This window comes from Akebia trifoliata, chromosome 11 (genome assembly GCF_017979445.1).
Source record: "Akebia trifoliata isolate Shusen 1 chromosome 11, ASM1797944v1, whole genome shotgun sequence".
Classification (NCBI taxonomy): domain Eukaryota; kingdom Viridiplantae; phylum Streptophyta; class Magnoliopsida; order Ranunculales; family Lardizabalaceae; genus Akebia; species Akebia trifoliata.
Window position 1 is genome coordinate 44,333,629 of NC_141385.1, and position 18,394 is coordinate 44,352,022.

General features: G+C 34.6%; 2 protein-coding genes and 1 pseudogene across 3 annotated transcripts; all 3 read right to left on the reverse strand.

Moving 5' to 3' along the window:
- On the reverse strand, window positions 1-5,242 carry LOC147391948 (putative disease resistance protein RGA4). Its single transcript, XM_086459804.1, has 3 exons — window positions 1,953-5,242; window positions 879-946; window positions 1-264 (listed from the first exon to the last, which is right to left on the reverse strand). The coding sequence occupies exon 1, from the start codon at window positions 5,122-5,124 to the stop codon at window positions 1,981-1,983; it is 3,144 nt and encodes a 1,047-aa protein (XP_086315930.1). The 5' UTR covers window positions 5,125-5,242; the 3' UTR covers window positions 1-264; window positions 879-946; window positions 1,953-1,980.
- Window positions 5,243-11,802: 6,560 nt separating this feature from the next.
- LOC147391949 (5'-adenylylsulfate reductase 3, chloroplastic-like) lies at window positions 11,803-12,987 on the reverse strand. The gene is made up of 2 exons (XM_086459806.1): window positions 12,214-12,987; window positions 11,803-12,112 (listed from the first exon to the last, which is right to left on the reverse strand). The coding sequence occupies exons 1-2, from the start codon at window positions 12,859-12,861 to the stop codon at window positions 11,939-11,941; spliced, it is 822 nt and encodes a 273-aa protein (XP_086315932.1). The 5' UTR covers window positions 12,862-12,987; the 3' UTR covers window positions 11,803-11,938.
- A 3,294-nt stretch (window positions 12,988-16,281) lies between these two features.
- On the reverse strand, window positions 16,282-18,303 carry LOC147391950 (NAC domain-containing protein 100-like; annotated as a pseudogene). The gene is made up of 4 exons (XR_015182957.1): window positions 18,181-18,303; window positions 17,213-17,249; window positions 17,002-17,105; window positions 16,282-16,924 (listed from the first exon to the last, which is right to left on the reverse strand). The product of XR_015182957.1 is annotated as an NAC domain-containing protein 100-like (transcript).
- Window positions 18,304-18,394: the final 91 nt, after the last annotated feature.

The window sequence follows — 18,394 nt, forward strand, 5'->3', positions numbered from 1 at the left end:
TGAAAGAAATCCAAAACATTAAACAAATGTAATTCATGTTTGTATACTCCAAACACTACTCATACATAACAACCTATAAATTAAGACCAAGTACCACACTAGTACCATAAATGTTCTTAATTAATTTTTATCCAACCTCTAGATTTCATCAAAATAAATAAAAAAAACTAATAAGAACATTAACAGCTCCCATACACAGAGATTTGAAATCAGAAGTTCCACGCATTTGTTCTTCATGAAGAGTCCCTTCAAATGCATGCCAACCTGTAGAATTCAAAGGTAATCAATTAATTACCAAAATTATAACAATTGAGAACCTCTTGACCTACTTATGAATCATCTATCATATTAATTTAAATGGGTAATTTTGACTCAATGGTAGAACCATCCAATTTAGAACTCAACTTGTTTCCAAAATTAGTTCTTAGCGTTTTACGAACTGGTTTGAACAAATGGATCAACTTCAACGAAGTCGGTCTGATTCACAGAGCCATAATTTTTTAAAGAACTGTTGATTTGTTCAACCACTGGTCCAAGTTATTCATTTTAAATTTATAAAATTCTAAATTCTCTTTTCCAAATAAGAATTTGGAAAAGAAAATATGATTTCATCAACGAATGATCCTTTAATAATCAAACCTCATTAATATATATTTAATGTCGTATTTTAGGAGCTTAAATGAAGATAAAATTTAGTGATTAAAATTTGCACAATCTTTTACAATTTCTAATAAATATGAATTGATCAACAAAAATTGAACTCGGATGCCACAGTCACCTTGAAATCTCAATGATTGAGCCGACTCTAGTCAACTCAACAAGTTTCAAAACTAAGGTTACAACTTCACACTATGTCAAATCTGTATTTTCAACCATACCTGTTGAGAACCACTTGCACCAACACTAGAAGAAAACATCAATCTATATCCTCAATATCCATAAAATCCTGAAAAAGAAAATTATTAGTTTTCAAAAATGTTTAAAATATTGTATTAATTGAATGTTAAGTTAATGAAATAACCAATACGATATCGGCCAATACATTTGATACAAATCAATGCATTCTCAGAAAATTCATTCTTTCGTTGTCAATGTTTTGTTTCAGTCTTGGCTGATATTGATACATATCAACCGATACATTTCGATATTTTAAACCATGGGTTCCAGTGTAGCTAATGACATATGATTACTAGAAAAATTAAAAGATTAATGATACAGGCAAATCTTGACTATAACCATTCTTTGTATAAATCAAAAGTTAGAATTTGGAATTTGAAAAGTTGAAGAATGGAAAGTGTTATAATTTAATTAAAAAATAAATAAATAAAAAATCAAAATTATTGCGAAAAAGTTCAGATCTGGTTTTTCGTTATGTCCACAAGTTGATCTAGGAGTAATTAAGAAAGAAAAATATGGTTCCAAAAAGAATGGTTTGAATCACAAGCTTAAAACTCTGATTTGACCCGAACATCCACCAAATCAAGTAAAATATATATAAAATTATAATATCTAAAAAATATTTCTTAATATCTTAAAATAAATAAAATATTTATTTTTTATTTTCCTTAAAAATATAAGTTGATTCCATCGAGTTTGGAGCTGAGTTTGGCAAGTTACAAAATCATATTATTCACAGGGATAATAAATGTTACAAATTATAGGCAAATTCGATAAAAAGTGATTTTGAAAAATAAGTGGTTTTTTTTTTTTTTTTTTTTTTTTGAGCTGAGTTACAAAATCATATTATTCACAGCGATAATAAATGTTACAAACTATTTTCAAATTCGATAAAAAGTGATTTTGAAAAATAAGTGTTTTTTTTTTTTTTAAAAGAAAAAGAAAAGAATTAATGGTTATAAAAATGTGATTTTGACCGTACTATTCATCAATGCGTATAGATAATTAAGGGGTGTTTGGGGTATTTTAGTGTATTAAAAAAAATAAAAAAATACCGTTGTTAAGTTGGGGATGTATGATATCTTATTCGCCACTCTCCTTTTCACATTGTTCCTCTAGCAATGGACATCCGTAAATGGCGAGAGTTTGAAGCGTGGTGGGCAGTCCCTCCTTTGGCAAGGTCGCGAGTCTTCTACAACTTACGATAACCAATTCTTTAAGGGAGATGAGGTTTTTCAATCCATCTGGCAAGAAAGTGAGTTTAGGAAGTTCCAAAATAGACATTCGTTGAAGAGATACTAGGTATTGTAAACCCTCATCTGGTAAAACCATAAGTTGATCACAATACTGTATCTGTAAATACTCCAGAAAGCAGAGGTGTTTGCAGTCTTCATCATCCTCTACCAATGATACCAACTCTTTACACGTAGAAATAGTAAGATCTTTGAGTGCTTTTAGGTTCTTGAAAGACCCACTGGGTATTACCTTTAGATTTTTAAAAGAATCAATTCTCAAGGAGGAGAGAGAGGTGAAGTAAGACGGAGAGCTTAATATCCTCTCATTGCAGTTCATCAACCATAACTCACGAACAGATGTTAAAAATCTTGGAAGAGCAATCAAACTCTCACAGTTACGAATTTTAAGTTCACCAAGGCCCGGGAAACAATTTTCTTCTTCTTCTTCAATGCCACCTCTCCATTCTACTAAATTTGGGAATGAATCGATAATAAGTTTCCTGAGGGAAGGTAGTTGCCAGAGAGGAGGGAGGGTTTGGCATGATGTACAATCACATAAAGTAACATCCACCAGTTTGGAGAATGAAGGATCCCCTATCCAGCTCGGAAATCTTTCACCATTGTAACCACCGATTAGTAGGATTCTGAGATTATGGTGAGGTTGGAGCCTTTCAAGTACTTCTTCCGCAACACCTGGATCCATAGCATCATCATCTTCATCTTCAAGACCCCACCACGAAAGATACAGTTCATCAATGTATTCTTTATTCTTCAATATGGCCTCTTTCGCATTGACCACATTTTGAAGCTTTGAAATCTCCAATCGACCTTTGAGGTTAATCAATTTCATCAACTGTCCTATCTCATGCCCATTCTCTTTACCAACAATGAAATTTGACAATGTTCGTAGACATGTTAATCCCCCAATTCCCTTCGGTGTCGAACTCATGTAATAGGCCTCCCCGAAGATAAGATGCCGTAGGTTAATCAAGTTTCTTGTGTTCTTTGGTAACTCAACCAAGTTAGAACACCGACTGAGATCTAATGTCTGCAGATTATGAAGGCTGCTCACTGATTCTGGTAATCTTTCTACATCGGTATAAGAGAGATCAAGGTATCGTAGGTATTTCAAATTGCCAATTGAATCAGGTAACTCTGTGATTTTTGTATAACTCAAATCCAACACATGGAGGAATTTAATTTGCTGGAATAGATTAGTGGGGAAACTTATAGTTCCAGCTGCTCTCATGGATACTAGTAGAGTGTGTAGCCTTTTGCATTGAAGATACGGCTCAAAGATTGTTAGATCATTTTCTTTATGAGTGATGCATAAAGAATACCGAGCCTTCTCAGAAAAATGATTTAATTTGTCATCCTCCTTTCTAAAACATTCACCTTCCGAAAGTGACTCTACTAGATCATGAATCAGATCATGCATCGTGTACCACAATCTGCCAAGCGAATCTTTCTCATACTGCTGGAAGAATGACCTCCATAACAAATCATCGAAGTACTCACTACCCACATCTTCCATTGCCCTTTGCCCCACCTCGGATGTAATAAAACCTTCCGCCATCCACAATTTGCCTAATTTCTCCTTGTCAAATAAATAATCCTTGGGAAATATGCTACAATACAGAAAGCACTGCTTTAGATGTGAAGGCAAATGATGATAACTCAATCTCAGAGCAGGTAAGATATCATATTTTCCTCCTTCTGGTAATTTCCATATTTCACTCCTCAAAATGTCATTCCATTTCGTTTCTTCTTTTGTACCTTGTAACAGTCCTCCTAGTGTCTTGACAGCTAAAGGTAAACCCCTGCACTTTTTAGCAATTTCCCAGCCAACCGCCATCAAATCTGGATGTTCATCCCAGGTACCCTCAGTTGGAAATGCCCATTTTCCCAGCAATAACCAACAATCTTCATCTGACAAAAGTTTCAAGGAATAATCATGAATAGTGCCCATGATCCGAGAAACTTTTTCACTTCGAGTAGTGACAATAATTTTACTACCCTTTGCTCCACATCGCAAGGGAGCTCTGAGGATTTCCCAATCGTTGGGATCTTCGTTCCATACATCATCTAATACGAGAAGAAATTTCTTCCCACTCACTATTTTGTGAATTTCTTCAGTGAATGGGTTTAATTTCTCAGAATTAGGTGGTATAATGGAAGTACTCGCTATAATGGCCTTTGACAGTCTTTTCAAATCAAAATCATCGGACACACAAACCCATCCTCGTAGTTCGAAATGCTTCTTAATTTTTTCGTCGTTGTAAATAAGCTGAGCAAGGGTTGTCTTACCGACTCCACCCATACCGACTATGGGAATAACAGAGAGCTCCTTTGAAACAGACCCATCAGATACCAACAGATTTATTAACTTCTCCTTATCGTCTTCTCTACCGAGAACATCTGATTCATGTACCAAGGAGATGGTTTCCGGTTTCTTCCTGATCACTTCTGGTAGCCGCGAGCCTCCATCTCCATCTCCATGACGAAGATGAAGATCCTTCCTTTCTTTTGCAATCCTTTCTAATTTCTCATTGATGTCCTTTATCTTATGACTTATCTCATATCGAAATTGAAGTGATTTTAAAAGCAAACGATTTTCATCTTCATAAAGTGATTTTAAACCCAAACATGACAAGAAGAAATTGCATACCTGCTTCCACTTACTATTTTGATTTTCATCTTCCTCCAATAATTTAGATCGTAAAGCTTCGGTTGCAAACTCGTCCAATACATCTTCGGCATCCCAAGCGACATCTTTAAGCTTTCTCATCCAATCTCTCACCTGGTACGAGTGGATTTGCTTTTCCTCGGCATCCTGAAGAACAGATTGGATTGCTGACAAGTAACTCGAGAATTTTTCCAACTCCTCCTTCACACCCCATACCAATTCAAACTCTTTTACAATTTCTGAGCCAAGCAGCTCAAATACAGGTTTTAGGAAAGCAGATGCAGCAGATTCTACCATGTTCATCATTATGTATCTTTTTAAGGAATCTCTCAAACAGATAGCAAGTGGCAGCTGATGATGTTTAAGAAGAAGAAGAACAAACAGATAGCAAGTTGCAACTGATGAATGTTTAAGAAGAAGAAAGAAAGAGAGAGCAGCAGCAGCTTTTGACTTCTTTTGGTGGGTTGCATGTGCTTACTGAATAATTAACACCTCAATAATTTAGGTGGTGGTGGGATATAGTATGGTATACCATCAATTATTGATAGTTATTCTATTGGCACCCCAGATTTTACTTATTACAATTTAACTAAATTAAATAAGTTAATGATAGTAGAATTCTCACTTTAAGAGAGAAATAGGTCTGATATTTTTCTCCCTTTCCTATAAAGAAATTGATGAGAGAAGAGCACAACATCATCATCATTAAGCTGTCGGAGAATTGGAGTAGATGGACGATTCACGTTGGTTGATGTTCTCTCTTATGATTGTTGTTAGTGGTAATGTTTTTTTTTTCTAACTTGTACCATTTTAATTTATTAGTGTATTAAGAAAACATTATGATGTGGAAATGTTATTAATTGTAATTTTAAATAGCGTGTTAGGCTTAGTTGTATATGATAAATAATTTAGATAATTGGAGTGTAAGAAGTAGAAGTTGGGGTACCAATAGAAATTCCCGTTGTTAAAAATCTCACTTTTATGGTCAAGAGTCAAGACTAAGACCACAGTTTTAAAAGTTAAAACTCGTGTCGGGAAATGACCAAAATCAGGTCATGAAATAAGCTTAAAGCGCTTATATTAGTTTTATTTAATTAGAGTTTGAAAATAATTTTTAAAACATTATAAATAACAGTTATATATATATATATATATAATTTTTAAAACATTATATATATGGTCCCGTTCAGCAACAAACATTTTGGCAAAACATTTTTCAAAACATCGGTTAGAGGTTTTGGAATGGGCTGATTTTTGGTGAGGATGATCTCTACGGTGAGGAGATCATCCTCACCAAAAATCAGTCCATTCCAAAACTTCTAACCCCATCAAAAATAGTTTACAAAAATGGACGGTTCACGATTTTTCAACTTGTAAACATGGGGCTAGAAAATTTGGAATGGGCTGATTTTTAGTGAGGATGATCTTCTAATCGTAGAGATCATCCTCACCAAAAATCAGCCCATTCCAAAACTTCTTACCCATGTTTATAAGTTGAACAATCGTGGACCGTCCATTTTTTGTAAACTATTTTTTATGGGGTTAGAAGTTTTGGAATGGGCTGATTTTGGTGATAATGATCTCCTCACCGTAGAGATCATCCTCACCAAAAATCAGCCCATTCCAAAACTTCTAACTCATGTTTTGAAAAATGTTTTGCCAAAGAGTTTGTCATTGAACGTGACCCATATATATATATGGGTTACGTTCAATGGCAAACTTTTTATTTTTAGCAAACTTTTTGGCAAAACATTTTTCAAAACATGAGTTAGAAGTTTTGGAATGGGCTGATTTTTGGTGATGATGATCTCCTACGGTAGGAGATCATCATCACCAAAAATCAACCCATTCCAAAACTTCTAACCCCATCCAAAACAGTTTACAAAAAAATGGACGGTCCACGATTTTTCAACTTGTAAACATGGGTTAGAAGTTTTGGAATGGGCTGATTTTTGGTGATGATGATCTCCTACGGTAGGAGATCATCATCACCAAAAATCAGCCCATTCCAAAACTTCTAACCCCATCCAAAACAGTTTACAAAAAATGGACGGTCCACGATTTTTCAACTTGTAAACATGGGTTAGAAGTTTTGGAATGGGCTGATTTTTGGTGAGGATGATCTCCTCACCGTAGATATCATCCTCACTAAAAATCAGCCCATTCCAAAACTTCTAACTCATGTTTTGAAAAATGTTTTGCCAAAAAGTTAGCCATTGAACGCTACCCTATATATATATATATATATATGGACAGATCATGAGACATAGGTAAAAATAATGGTTTTTCAAAATATAGGTTAGAGGTTTTGGATTGAGCTGATTTTTTGTGAGGATCTCTATGATGAAAAGATCATCCTAAAAAATTCAATCCAATCTAAAACTTCTAACCCTTCAAAAGTGATTTAGAATGTGGACCATCAATTTTTTACCAATAATTTGTAAATCACTTTTGATGGACTTACAAGTTTCAGATTGAGCTGATTTTTTGTAAGGATGATCTTCTCATCATAGTGACCATCCTCACAAAAAATCAACTCAATCCAAAAGCTTTAACCCATATTTTGAAAAACCATTATTTTTATATATGTACTATAATCCACCACCTATATATATATATATATATATATAGTGTAATTATATATTTATTAAGGTATTATGATCATTTTTAGTGCATTCTTGATGCATTATCAACATTAAGAGCATTCTGGTCATTTTATCAAAATACAGTAGAATCGAGTTACTATATCAAACAATAATTACCAAATATTGGTAAACAGCATAACACTTTTACAAGACTATCAAATAAAAGCTTTTCTTTGTTCCAACTTTTTACAACTGTTTTTAGTCATAGAATCTGACAGCAAAAGTTGACAGCGTTATCAAACAGGGTCCTATAAAAATCAAATCACATGCATTACAATTTTAAGCTCACATGAATGATTCTGACCAAGATTGGCCATAATCAATAATCACAACTCACAAGCAAACCTAGTTTCTGTTTCAATCTTAATTCTTGAACTAGTAAATGAAAAATAGGTTTTGTTTAGGGTTGGCAATGATCCGAAATATAACCAATGTTCGAACTAATTCAATTCGAAAAAATATGAAATATGAAAATTTTAGATTAGAGTCGGATCTACCTAATTCGATCCGAATATATTTTAATAATTTTTTATTATTCTTAATTTCATGTAAATGCACATAGATAAAACATTTTAGTCTTTTTTTTATTTTCTCTATATTTGTAGTTGGAAAGTAAATTTCTAGAAATTTTATATGATTTATATTTTAAAATTTTTTGAACATTGATCATTTGAAAATAAGGCATGTGTTCTGATCGGATCGGTTTCGGATTAAGGATGAAATGAAAGGGATTGGATTCAACTCACACATTCATTAATCCGTTCAAATTGGAGATTGAATTGGAGTGGTACTGATCTGGTACCGAACTTATCAATTGCTAGCCCTAGTTTTGTTAACATGTGTCCTAAGGACACACGTTAAGATGCTTTAAATACACCTCCAAAATTTATTTTCCTACTAAAAATGCCCTCAAAATATATATTTTTTCTATCAAAAATTGACCACGAATGTCCTGCTTCAATGCCTTCGAGACAAAGCTTTAAAAATCATGGATCTAACAACTAGAAATCATCAATGATCCTTCTTAAAAACCATCACTATTCCAAGGACTTTAAATTAGATAGACTTTCAATAGCCCACCTTCCTCCCTTACTAATCAAATAAGAGAAAGAAAAAAAAATTGTTTGTAGGTCCACTAAGAGATAGGCCAAAGATCCAAGTTGGAGTGACTAAGACATGCAGTCTACGTGATTGGAAGATGGGAAACTTATAAGATTTATATCCTCCACTAATGTCCAATTTATAAATGTGATATGGACCCAAATACTGTGGATCCCAAAACAGTCTCTTTAAGGATTTGAGGGCCCACTGATCCATGTGCATTTGGCACATAATGTTCATCTTTGCATGCTCTTTTCTCCTATTAGAAATTGAGAATATCTTAGACTTGTTTGTAGACAACATCTATATCTAATGGATTGTGCAATTAAGGTCATAAATCTCTTAAATTAAATAATCAATTATTGCATTTAATATATATTCGAAATGTAGATTGAGGTTTTTAAAAATTTGGCGCCACGTACCTCTTTCAAAGTTCCTATGTTTGATTTTAAAGTTGTGTTGATATTTTGGTAGCCCATCATTTGATATATTTTATTATTTATTAAATTTTGGCTAGTTTAATTTTTATAAAGTATAAGTTATATAAGTTTGGACTTATAGATGGGTATAGGGCTGTCACTGAGTGGACTCGAGCCAGGTTTGATCGAGTCTTAGTCCAACCCTAAGTCCCTAGAGGGCCCGAAGTAGACATGCCCTAACCTTGCCCAGAGTTTCGATAAAATCTCCATTTTTATCCTTCATAAAATGAATCCGGCCCAAGACTTAAATATTTGAGTTCTATTAGTGTTGGGTAAATTTTCCTCCACTCTCTGATATGTCATACTCTAGTTAAGCCTCGTGCTTATATTAATAGTTTTCTCCCTCTCCAAAAGATCTGTCTTTTGGACTTGTTGGTTGGTTAACATGGTATCAGAGTATTTAGTTCGTATAAGTCACGTGTTCGATTCTTTCCACTCTTATGGGTGAGGGGTAGTGTTGAGTATGATCAATGATTGAAAACACAACATTCAATTCGAAAGTGTCCACCTAGGACATCCTCAAAGTCAAAGTCAACTGAATTGGATCAATTGTAGCCGTTGAATAATTGTTGAGAAAATGCCATATATATTTACATGATAAATATTATATTATTTTTATTTGGAGCACATTTTTTTTAATCAAAATGTATCTTGCCTTTTGTACCAATTATTCTTCTTGATCGACAATAATTGTTTTTATCACATATGAGTTAGGATTTGTGGTTTTAAAGTGCCCTATTTGATCTGAGGTGTATATGTTTCTAAAATATATAAATTAAAATAAAACTGGGAATATACTTTCAAGCTCAGTTGGGAGAGCGTCAGACTGAAGATCTGAAGGTTGCATGCTCAATCCACGCTCACCACATTTATGTTTTCTTTTTTTTTCGTTCTCCATCATTTTTATCCTTTAAGAAAAAATGTAAATTCTTTGATCGAGAATCTTTCTCGTTAAAGGTAATCTTTGGATTATAATTAAATTGGTGCATTTAGAATCCGTTACTATGTATGATTTACTTTGATCGAATCACTTGGAAATTGGCTTTTTCACAAATCTTTCAATGTTCTACCATCAACATCTGTGAATCAAAAGCTTGTCTTTAAGAATGTTGAATTGTTGCTAGGATTAGTGGTCTTTTGTGAAGATATCTACCAAATCTTGTGTGGCAATGTATCAAACATCAAGAGCATTGCTAGCAACTTGCTTATGAACGTAATGGTAATCAATTTCCATATGTTCCATTTATGCATAGAACATAGGGTTTGATGCTAAAGATATGGCAGTTATATTATTACACTAAATAAGGGGCTTCAAGGTAATATACATGCTTATTCCCAAGGTGTATTTATTACACTCTAATGTGTGCCCTTAAGGCACACAAAACCCCATAAATAAAAATCCTAGTTATGTTTCTTCGGGTATATATTTCTCTTTACTTGATGAGAGGGTATAATTTGTAGCAGAGATTTTTATCTTCATATAGTGGAGGATTGGTCTGGATCGTGGACATACCTCAATCTTTAGGAAATCACATAAATCTCTGTGTTTTTTTTTTTTTTTTTTGGTGTTGCATCTTTGTTTATCTTTTCTATATTATTATTGATTTTCTGACCACTCCCAGTCATACACCCCCATCATAAGATCATAGATCATTTGCCTCGGGATACACATAAATATAATTTTGTTTTCTTGCATACGACTCTTACATATATGTGTAAACAAGGTAGTTCGGTAAATGTTTGAGTAAGAGACCAATTAAACATCATTTGTTGCATCTCGTGTGCCTGTGAAATCAATCAAATGTTTTGAAAGAAAAAGATCGACTCTATTACTTAGTTGTGGTCTCTTGAAGACAAAAATGTCTCTATTACTTAGTTGTGGTCTCTTGAAGACAAAAATGTCTCATGCCCTGTAGTCATTTTTGAATCTTATTGTCACCTCTATTTTAAAAAGAGTCGTGCTGGATTGTACCTCTTATTACACATCTTGATGTGACAACGTGTAAGAATCATAGATGCTTCTTGACTCATATCTCGATGAAAAGCATCTATGATTCCTAGTTCCTACACACTTTCACGATAGGATGTGCGATGTGAGATACAATCTTGAAGTCACTTCAGCAATATTCTTTTAAAAATAAATTGCTCTTTCCTTGAAATTTTATAGACAACAAAAATTATTACAACGATTACAGAAATGTGCCCAAGTGTTTGCATTTTTGTCTGGATTTGGCGAACCCATTTCTTGGCTGAGTTTCAGTATTTGTATGTCTGGCCTTGACACACATACACTCACACACACAGAAATAAATAAACAATAAAAATAGACTACAAAATTTCATATAACCTTTGTGCATTGCATACGGCTCCACAATGGACTTTACTTCTCCCTTACATCGAAGAAAGAGAGCTCTTTTAGGGGCCCCTCTCTGATAAGGAAGGAAACGAAATAATCTCAATTTTACGACAAATCCGGTCCTCCCGCGGGTCGGAAGGCGGCGGGAGAAGGAGGGGGACACTGGGCGGGATCTTTCAGCAGCGAATTCCAAGGCATGTAAGCAAACCACTTTTATTTCTGGTGAAACAGAGACCAAACTAATGATCTTGCACCACCTTGACCCTACAAGATTGCATAACAACGTGAAAAAAAAAAAAAAGATGGAACAACTGAACATGCTACATCAAGAGACTTGGATGAAAAAAAAAAAAAAAAAGAGAAGAAAAGAAATAAAATGTATGGAGAAAATGCTATACAGTTGGGACGAAAGTCCACAGCAGGCCAATGGCGGATTGTCTACCTCATCAATTTACTTGCCTTCCAAATTCTAACATCAGTTCTTATCTCAAAGCATTGACGAAAGCCATCAAGGAACCGGCATCTCGCTTCTCTGAGGGTTACTTGATGGGTTGAGAGGAGTGCTTGGGGAAGAATAGTATTGTGGGGAAGCTCCCCAGTTGGAGCTCTTGCTGTGCAAATGCCTTCTGTTCCCCATCTGCCCTAAACTTTCCCACCTTTACACCTGACCCCTCCATCTTATCTGCCAATTCCACATATGATCCTTCCATAGCCTGCCCAAACCCAAAAATAAAATAAAACATCAAAACCGTTAGTAGTTGTTATAACATTCATTGCCTTCTCGACTTACGTAAATGTTTATAAGAACTTTTACCTGACAAAAGGGGCACCAAGGAGCATAGAGAACAACAAGCCATGGTTCTCTCCTGTTATCAAGCCTGGCCAAATTCTTTATCTCGGTCCTGTTGAGATTCACCACACTTTGAGTATCGAAGATATCAGGGACAGTAGCTGATCCATTCCTGTTACCATTGACTTGGGCCACATTGTCCTGTTTGATGTTTCCCTTGTGGAGACCACACTCCTTAGCCTTGGCATCCTCCCACCACCACCTTCCCTCTCTCTCGTGCTGCCCAGGCAAGACTGGCCTCGTGCACGGTTCACACCCAATTGAGACGTAACCTTGTGAATGCAAATCGTTGACAGGTACATTCATGGCTCGGAGGAAATTCCAAATGTCAAGTCCCTCTACATTTGCCACCGGGTTCCACTTGATCAAACTACCGATCCCACCGTCCATTCCTTCGAATGATGGGTCCACTTGGACGACAGGGACTTCAGCCCTGGTGCCTGGAGATTGGTCTTTCCTTTGTCCAGTGATCCAAGCACGAAGACCCTTTAAGGCCCTCCTCAGGGGTCTTACCTTCCTCACTCGGCAGCACTCCTGATGCCCATCTTCATAGAAAGAGAACAGACCCTTGCTTCTAACCAGGCCTTGAACCTCTACCGCATCAGGGAACATATATTCAATGTGGATGCCATAGTGCTTTTCAACAGTGTCAAAGAACTGATATGTCTCTGGGTTCAACCTTCCAGTCCAAGCTGAACACCCGGAAGGGTCGACCTGTTAATCGTGCATACGCGATCAGGACCACATCCTCAGCTCCACTGCACAAATCAAAATAAGATCAAGTTCTAGTTTCAGAACTATACACGTAAGGCTATCTGATCAGTATGATTTCATGGGTTAACATAATAACTCAGCTTTGAGGCAACCTGACTAATTGGAAGTGAAGACTATGATTATTTATCTATGAGAAGCTATGTTTTTTTAAAAGGAATTTCACCAACTCACAGGCAAGAGATCTCGACATTAGAGGGACATTACCCATTCCAAAATAATTACAAATCATGAGTTTTACTGTTGTGATTTTAGGGTGATTTAGACAAACATAGTTGTTGGGGAAAAATACTGTGAACATAATATTCATGGATTTAGGATTTGATCTTGAAGAAAAATAGTGTTAGACTTAACCCTATGATTCGAAGTATAAATCAAGCAAGAACACAAGAATATCACACGACACAAAATATACGTGGTTCGGTCAAAGAATTGACCTACGTTCACGGGCAAAAACGGCGATTTCACTATATCAACCAAAGAAGAACGCAGTTACAATTTCTCTCTGTCTCTCGTATCTTTCACCCACCCTTTAGGGTTTCATCTCTTACCCTTTATATACTTAAGGTTACAAAGAGGTTAAATGGGTCGGATCCAAAACCAAACCAAATGGTGGGAAAACCCCACACATTACCCATTAAACGGGTCATGCGGGTCGTTAACGGATCTCAAAAGATCCGGGTTGAATCCACAACAACCCTCCACATACAAGAATAGAAGACATAACCAACAAATAGAATAATCGAATCGAACAAACAATAATTGTAAAATACCTGGATTCACTTTTCCAATAATCTGCGAAGAATACTTTGATCTTGATCTGCAAAGAATAGGCGTACTACCCCAACTCTGCCTACATCTTTGGGGATGGAAACCTTCTATCTTAATAATAAAATAATCTGTGTGTGTAGAGAGGGGGGACGACCACCTATTTATAAAAGAGGATACTAGATTTTCTACCCATCGTAGAATTCTAGTATTAAGTGAATACCACTTAAATTTTGATAGGATGTTCACTAACCCATCATATTTGATGCTGGTAACCAATGTCAGACCACTAACATAGTTTCCAATTTTATCCTTAATGTTTTGAACAAATTACAATCCAGTATTTATATAAAATTTGTATATGTAAAAATGTCACAAAATAATTTTGATAATAAAAATAAATAATAATTCCAACAATAGGTCCTCACATTTTGGTGAATATTTGGGATTTTCAAACTGATGGCATGCGTCCCTTGAGCTCGATCTCCTCTTATTGACTAATTGAAAAATGCCTAAATAATAATGTCACCAAATTCTGTGACTGATTGAAAAGTTGAGATTAAGTCGTGACTTGTTTCCTTCACAGATTACACCACAATTTAATTGCAACATTGATAAGATGATGGTGGCACCATTTTACTGATGAAACATCAGATGGTTAGGATGCAAATGATGATGACAATTGAATTTGATAGTTTTTGATTGGTTGATGAACCTAACTTAGATTCATGGTTGCAATCTCTACCATATTTTGAACAATATAAACCCTGAATGTGTTGTGAACTTATGGTTGCTTTTTATTATTATTATTATTATTACCTATGGTTGCCTTTGGCAATGTATGGATGACAAATATAAGATTTGATGGTATATTATTGTAATTTAATATGAAATATGAAGATATAATATGAGAGTGTATCTTAGTAAGATCAATATGTCCTAAATGTAATCTCTTCATTTTCCCCTAATTTTTCCAATATTATAGATACCATCATCTTCAACCTTTTGACAAAATCTTTGATTTTTCTTCCCAAAACTAGTCATTTTCAAACGTTTTGGGTAAAAAAAACTACCCACATCTTCAACCTTAAGATTTTATCAACTAAACCCCTTCAAGTCTCAAGAATAAGATAAGATTTTAGAAGAAATAGTGAAAATGATGGAATTTTTGGTAGAAAAATCAAAGATTTTCATTGAGTTGGGGTTGAAATCGATAGATTGAAAATGAGGAGTTTGAAGATGACTGATTTTGGGAAAAAATGATCAAGGGTTTTTGTTAAAGTGAGGTTGAAAACGATGGATTGAACATGAATAATTTAAGATGATTAGTTTGGATAGAAAAATCAAGGGTTTTCATTAAATAAGTTAAAAATTAACAAATAAAATTAGCAATATTGCAAAAGCATCACAAAAAATCAAAAAGGAAAAAATTACGGAATAAAATATGACATGTGTTTATTGTCTTTGACATTTTTTGTGTTGGACTAGATAACTAGAATTTATTCACCAAAAACAATATTGAGGATCACAATAACATAACCAAAATAACATAGGAACACAACAGTGCAAAACTAAAGCGCGGGGTACAAGAGCATCTCTTCCAACATGACCAAGCCTTATTTCCGATATTGGTAAAAGTGGTGATACCAACGTGAACCCTCTAGCTTGTTAGCTGCAAACCCGACACTACCACCACGTTACAATCTACAACAAAAATATGATAACTTACTTTTCAACACAGAATAACCAAAGTGTCGCTAAAAATTCATTTTCTTGTGGTGATAACTTTGAATCGTTCAATTTATAAGGAACGTAAAACATAGTCATGAAAGAAATCCAAAACATTAAACAAATGTAATTCATGTTGGTATACTCCAAACACCACTCATACATAACACCCTATAAATTAAGACCAAGTCCCACACTAGTACCATAAATGTTCTTAATTAATTGTTATCCAACATAAATAAATAAACTAATAAGAAGATTAACAGCTCCCATACACAGATTTGAAATCAAATGTTCTATGCATTTGTACTTCTTGAAGAGTCTCTCACTACGTCATATTGCGGGATAAACAACTGTCTTGAACAATCGTTTTTGACAAAAACAACTGCCTTTACAGTCGTTTGTGCAATCGTTTTAAAAGGAATCGCGATTAGAATGCGACTGCCAAAGAAAGTTGGACAAAACGACGGCTTTAGACCGTCTAAACAACTGTCGAAAAAAACGACAGTTCTAGGCAGTCGGAAAAAATGACTGTTAATGGTAGTCATTTTTATGAATTTATAATTAAAAAAACATTAATTTTCTGGTTTCATAATTTGAGAATAGAGTTATTCTAAACTGACTTCATTCCACACTGCTCTCAACTCTATGTTGACGTGGTAGTGAGTCATAGATTTTTTCCTCGAGATGTAAGATTAAATCCTTAACTTAATCTTATTTCAATCCATAAAAATTATATACACCATCTATTTTAAACATTAATAGTAACTGAAGCTCTTGTTTTCTTCTTCTTTTATAGAATTTTTCAATAATTTCAAATACAATCAAGATCAACTGGTCCTACTGAAGTAGATGGTTCTTCTTAATCTTCAAAAGAATTCCTACCCATTTGAAGATTTAAAACAATTGATGAGCTTTCAATGTTCATATCTGTAGTCAGCCTTGTTTCTTGTGAGATACTAATCATCTCGCTCTCTGCTTTACGACTCTGCTCCATTTGGTTCTCCAATAAAACATGTAATATGGATTGATCTTGCATTAATACAGAATTTGGGTATTGTAAATTGGCTAAATTTGGAGGATCTTGAGTTGAGTAAAATGAGTTTGGAAGAGAGATTTTAGATAAAATGGATGACAAAGGGTTGGTAATAATAGAAGGATTTGAAGTATCAGAGACAAGTGGAGGATTGAAACAATTGTCTTCCATTGAATTGGAGAAGCAAGTCTCATGAGATGTCTCAGATGCAATGAGTTTAGTCTTGGAGTTGTAGATTGGAGAATCCATTAATGGTGGTAGATGAGAATGACCCATTTCATCACTTAAAGAGTTCAATCTCACAAGACTTGAAACATATGGTTTCTTACAACCAGAACTCTTGTTAAATATTCTGCAAATCACCCACTCATTCTGCCAAAATAAATAAATAAATAAATAAAACAAAAATAGGAAAAAATAAAATAAAATAAGGAGATATATCTCTCTACCTTAGTTGTTTTGGGGAGGTTGTAAATCCATCTGACTTTGATCTTCTCCCTTAATAATCCCTGACATATTCTCCATTCTTCTTTAACTCCAATTTTGTTGAACTCTTGAAGGTAAACCAACAAAAAAATGTTCAAATTTAAAGGGAAAGAGAAGCTAAAGAGATAAAAAGAAAGTTGGAAAGTGATGGAGATTAACAGAAAGGATGAGTACCAATAATTGCTGATGTCAATGAAGTTCTTCTCTTTGTATGATTTCAGGTTTTGAATAGCAACCTCATCAATGGGATCAACTAACAGAACCTAAAGCAACGGTAGACATTAGCCAAAGACAGTTCATAAAAGATAAAACAGAGCTACTCTTCTTTCCATCTTATAAAAATTTCCTTCTAATTTGATTGGTATGAATCTGCCACATATCAGCTCGAAAGTGCACCCCAGCTAAAGAAAGTACATTCAACTAACTTCCAAGCTATCACTACAATAATTGATCCCCAACCAGATGTATGTTACGGAGATCAAACCTTTGATTTTTGTTCTAAAAAAATGTACAATGAAATAAAAAACATGAACATTTTTTTCTAGTTTTGATAAGAGATGGATCTTTCAATGGAAAAAGTAAAGCATCAAAATAGGCCACGGGGACTAATTGAAGTAATGAGCCGCCCATATGTATCATGAAGGACTCACATGGAAACCAAGGAGGGAAATTTTTTCATCTCTCCTCCTAAAACAGTCTTTATGTGAGATGTCCAAATGTGCAAGGAAGTCAAAATCAAGGTTTAAAATTAATCTCATTTCGAGGCAATGTTTCTGTCAGGAAAAAAATCAGAACAGCCTCAACCAAAACATTCCAGGACAATCCGAAAGATTCAATGTTTTGGGGTCAATGATTCATTCTAGTCTAGCCAAAATCACAATGTTACACCGAACATTTTGAAATGGAATGAAACTTTGAACCATGGTCATTATCAATGTCAATATATTGGGTACAAAGTTCTTATTCCAGACAATGACCTTTTTCATTCCAGAGTGTGATTTAGCTTGAGCAATGAAAAAATACCAGTTGAATAAAAAATGCTACTGAAACCCTCTTACATGATCATATTTGGATACGTGGCCTTGTGACATAGGTATTAAAGAAACATACTCTAACAAAAGGGTATACTGAAGAAGGTTTACCTCAACAAAAATCTTAAGAATTATTTGATATGTTAAAGCTGATGGTTCAGGACCTGAAGACTGCATCCTTCGAAATACCGCCTCGGCCTTATTGTATTGCCCTCCTCTTCCATATGCTTCCATCAAGGCTGTGTGAGATATCACATTATGTGGATAACTCTTTAACATAATAAACATGATCCAATGAATGAAAGCAGATACTAAAAATAAACAC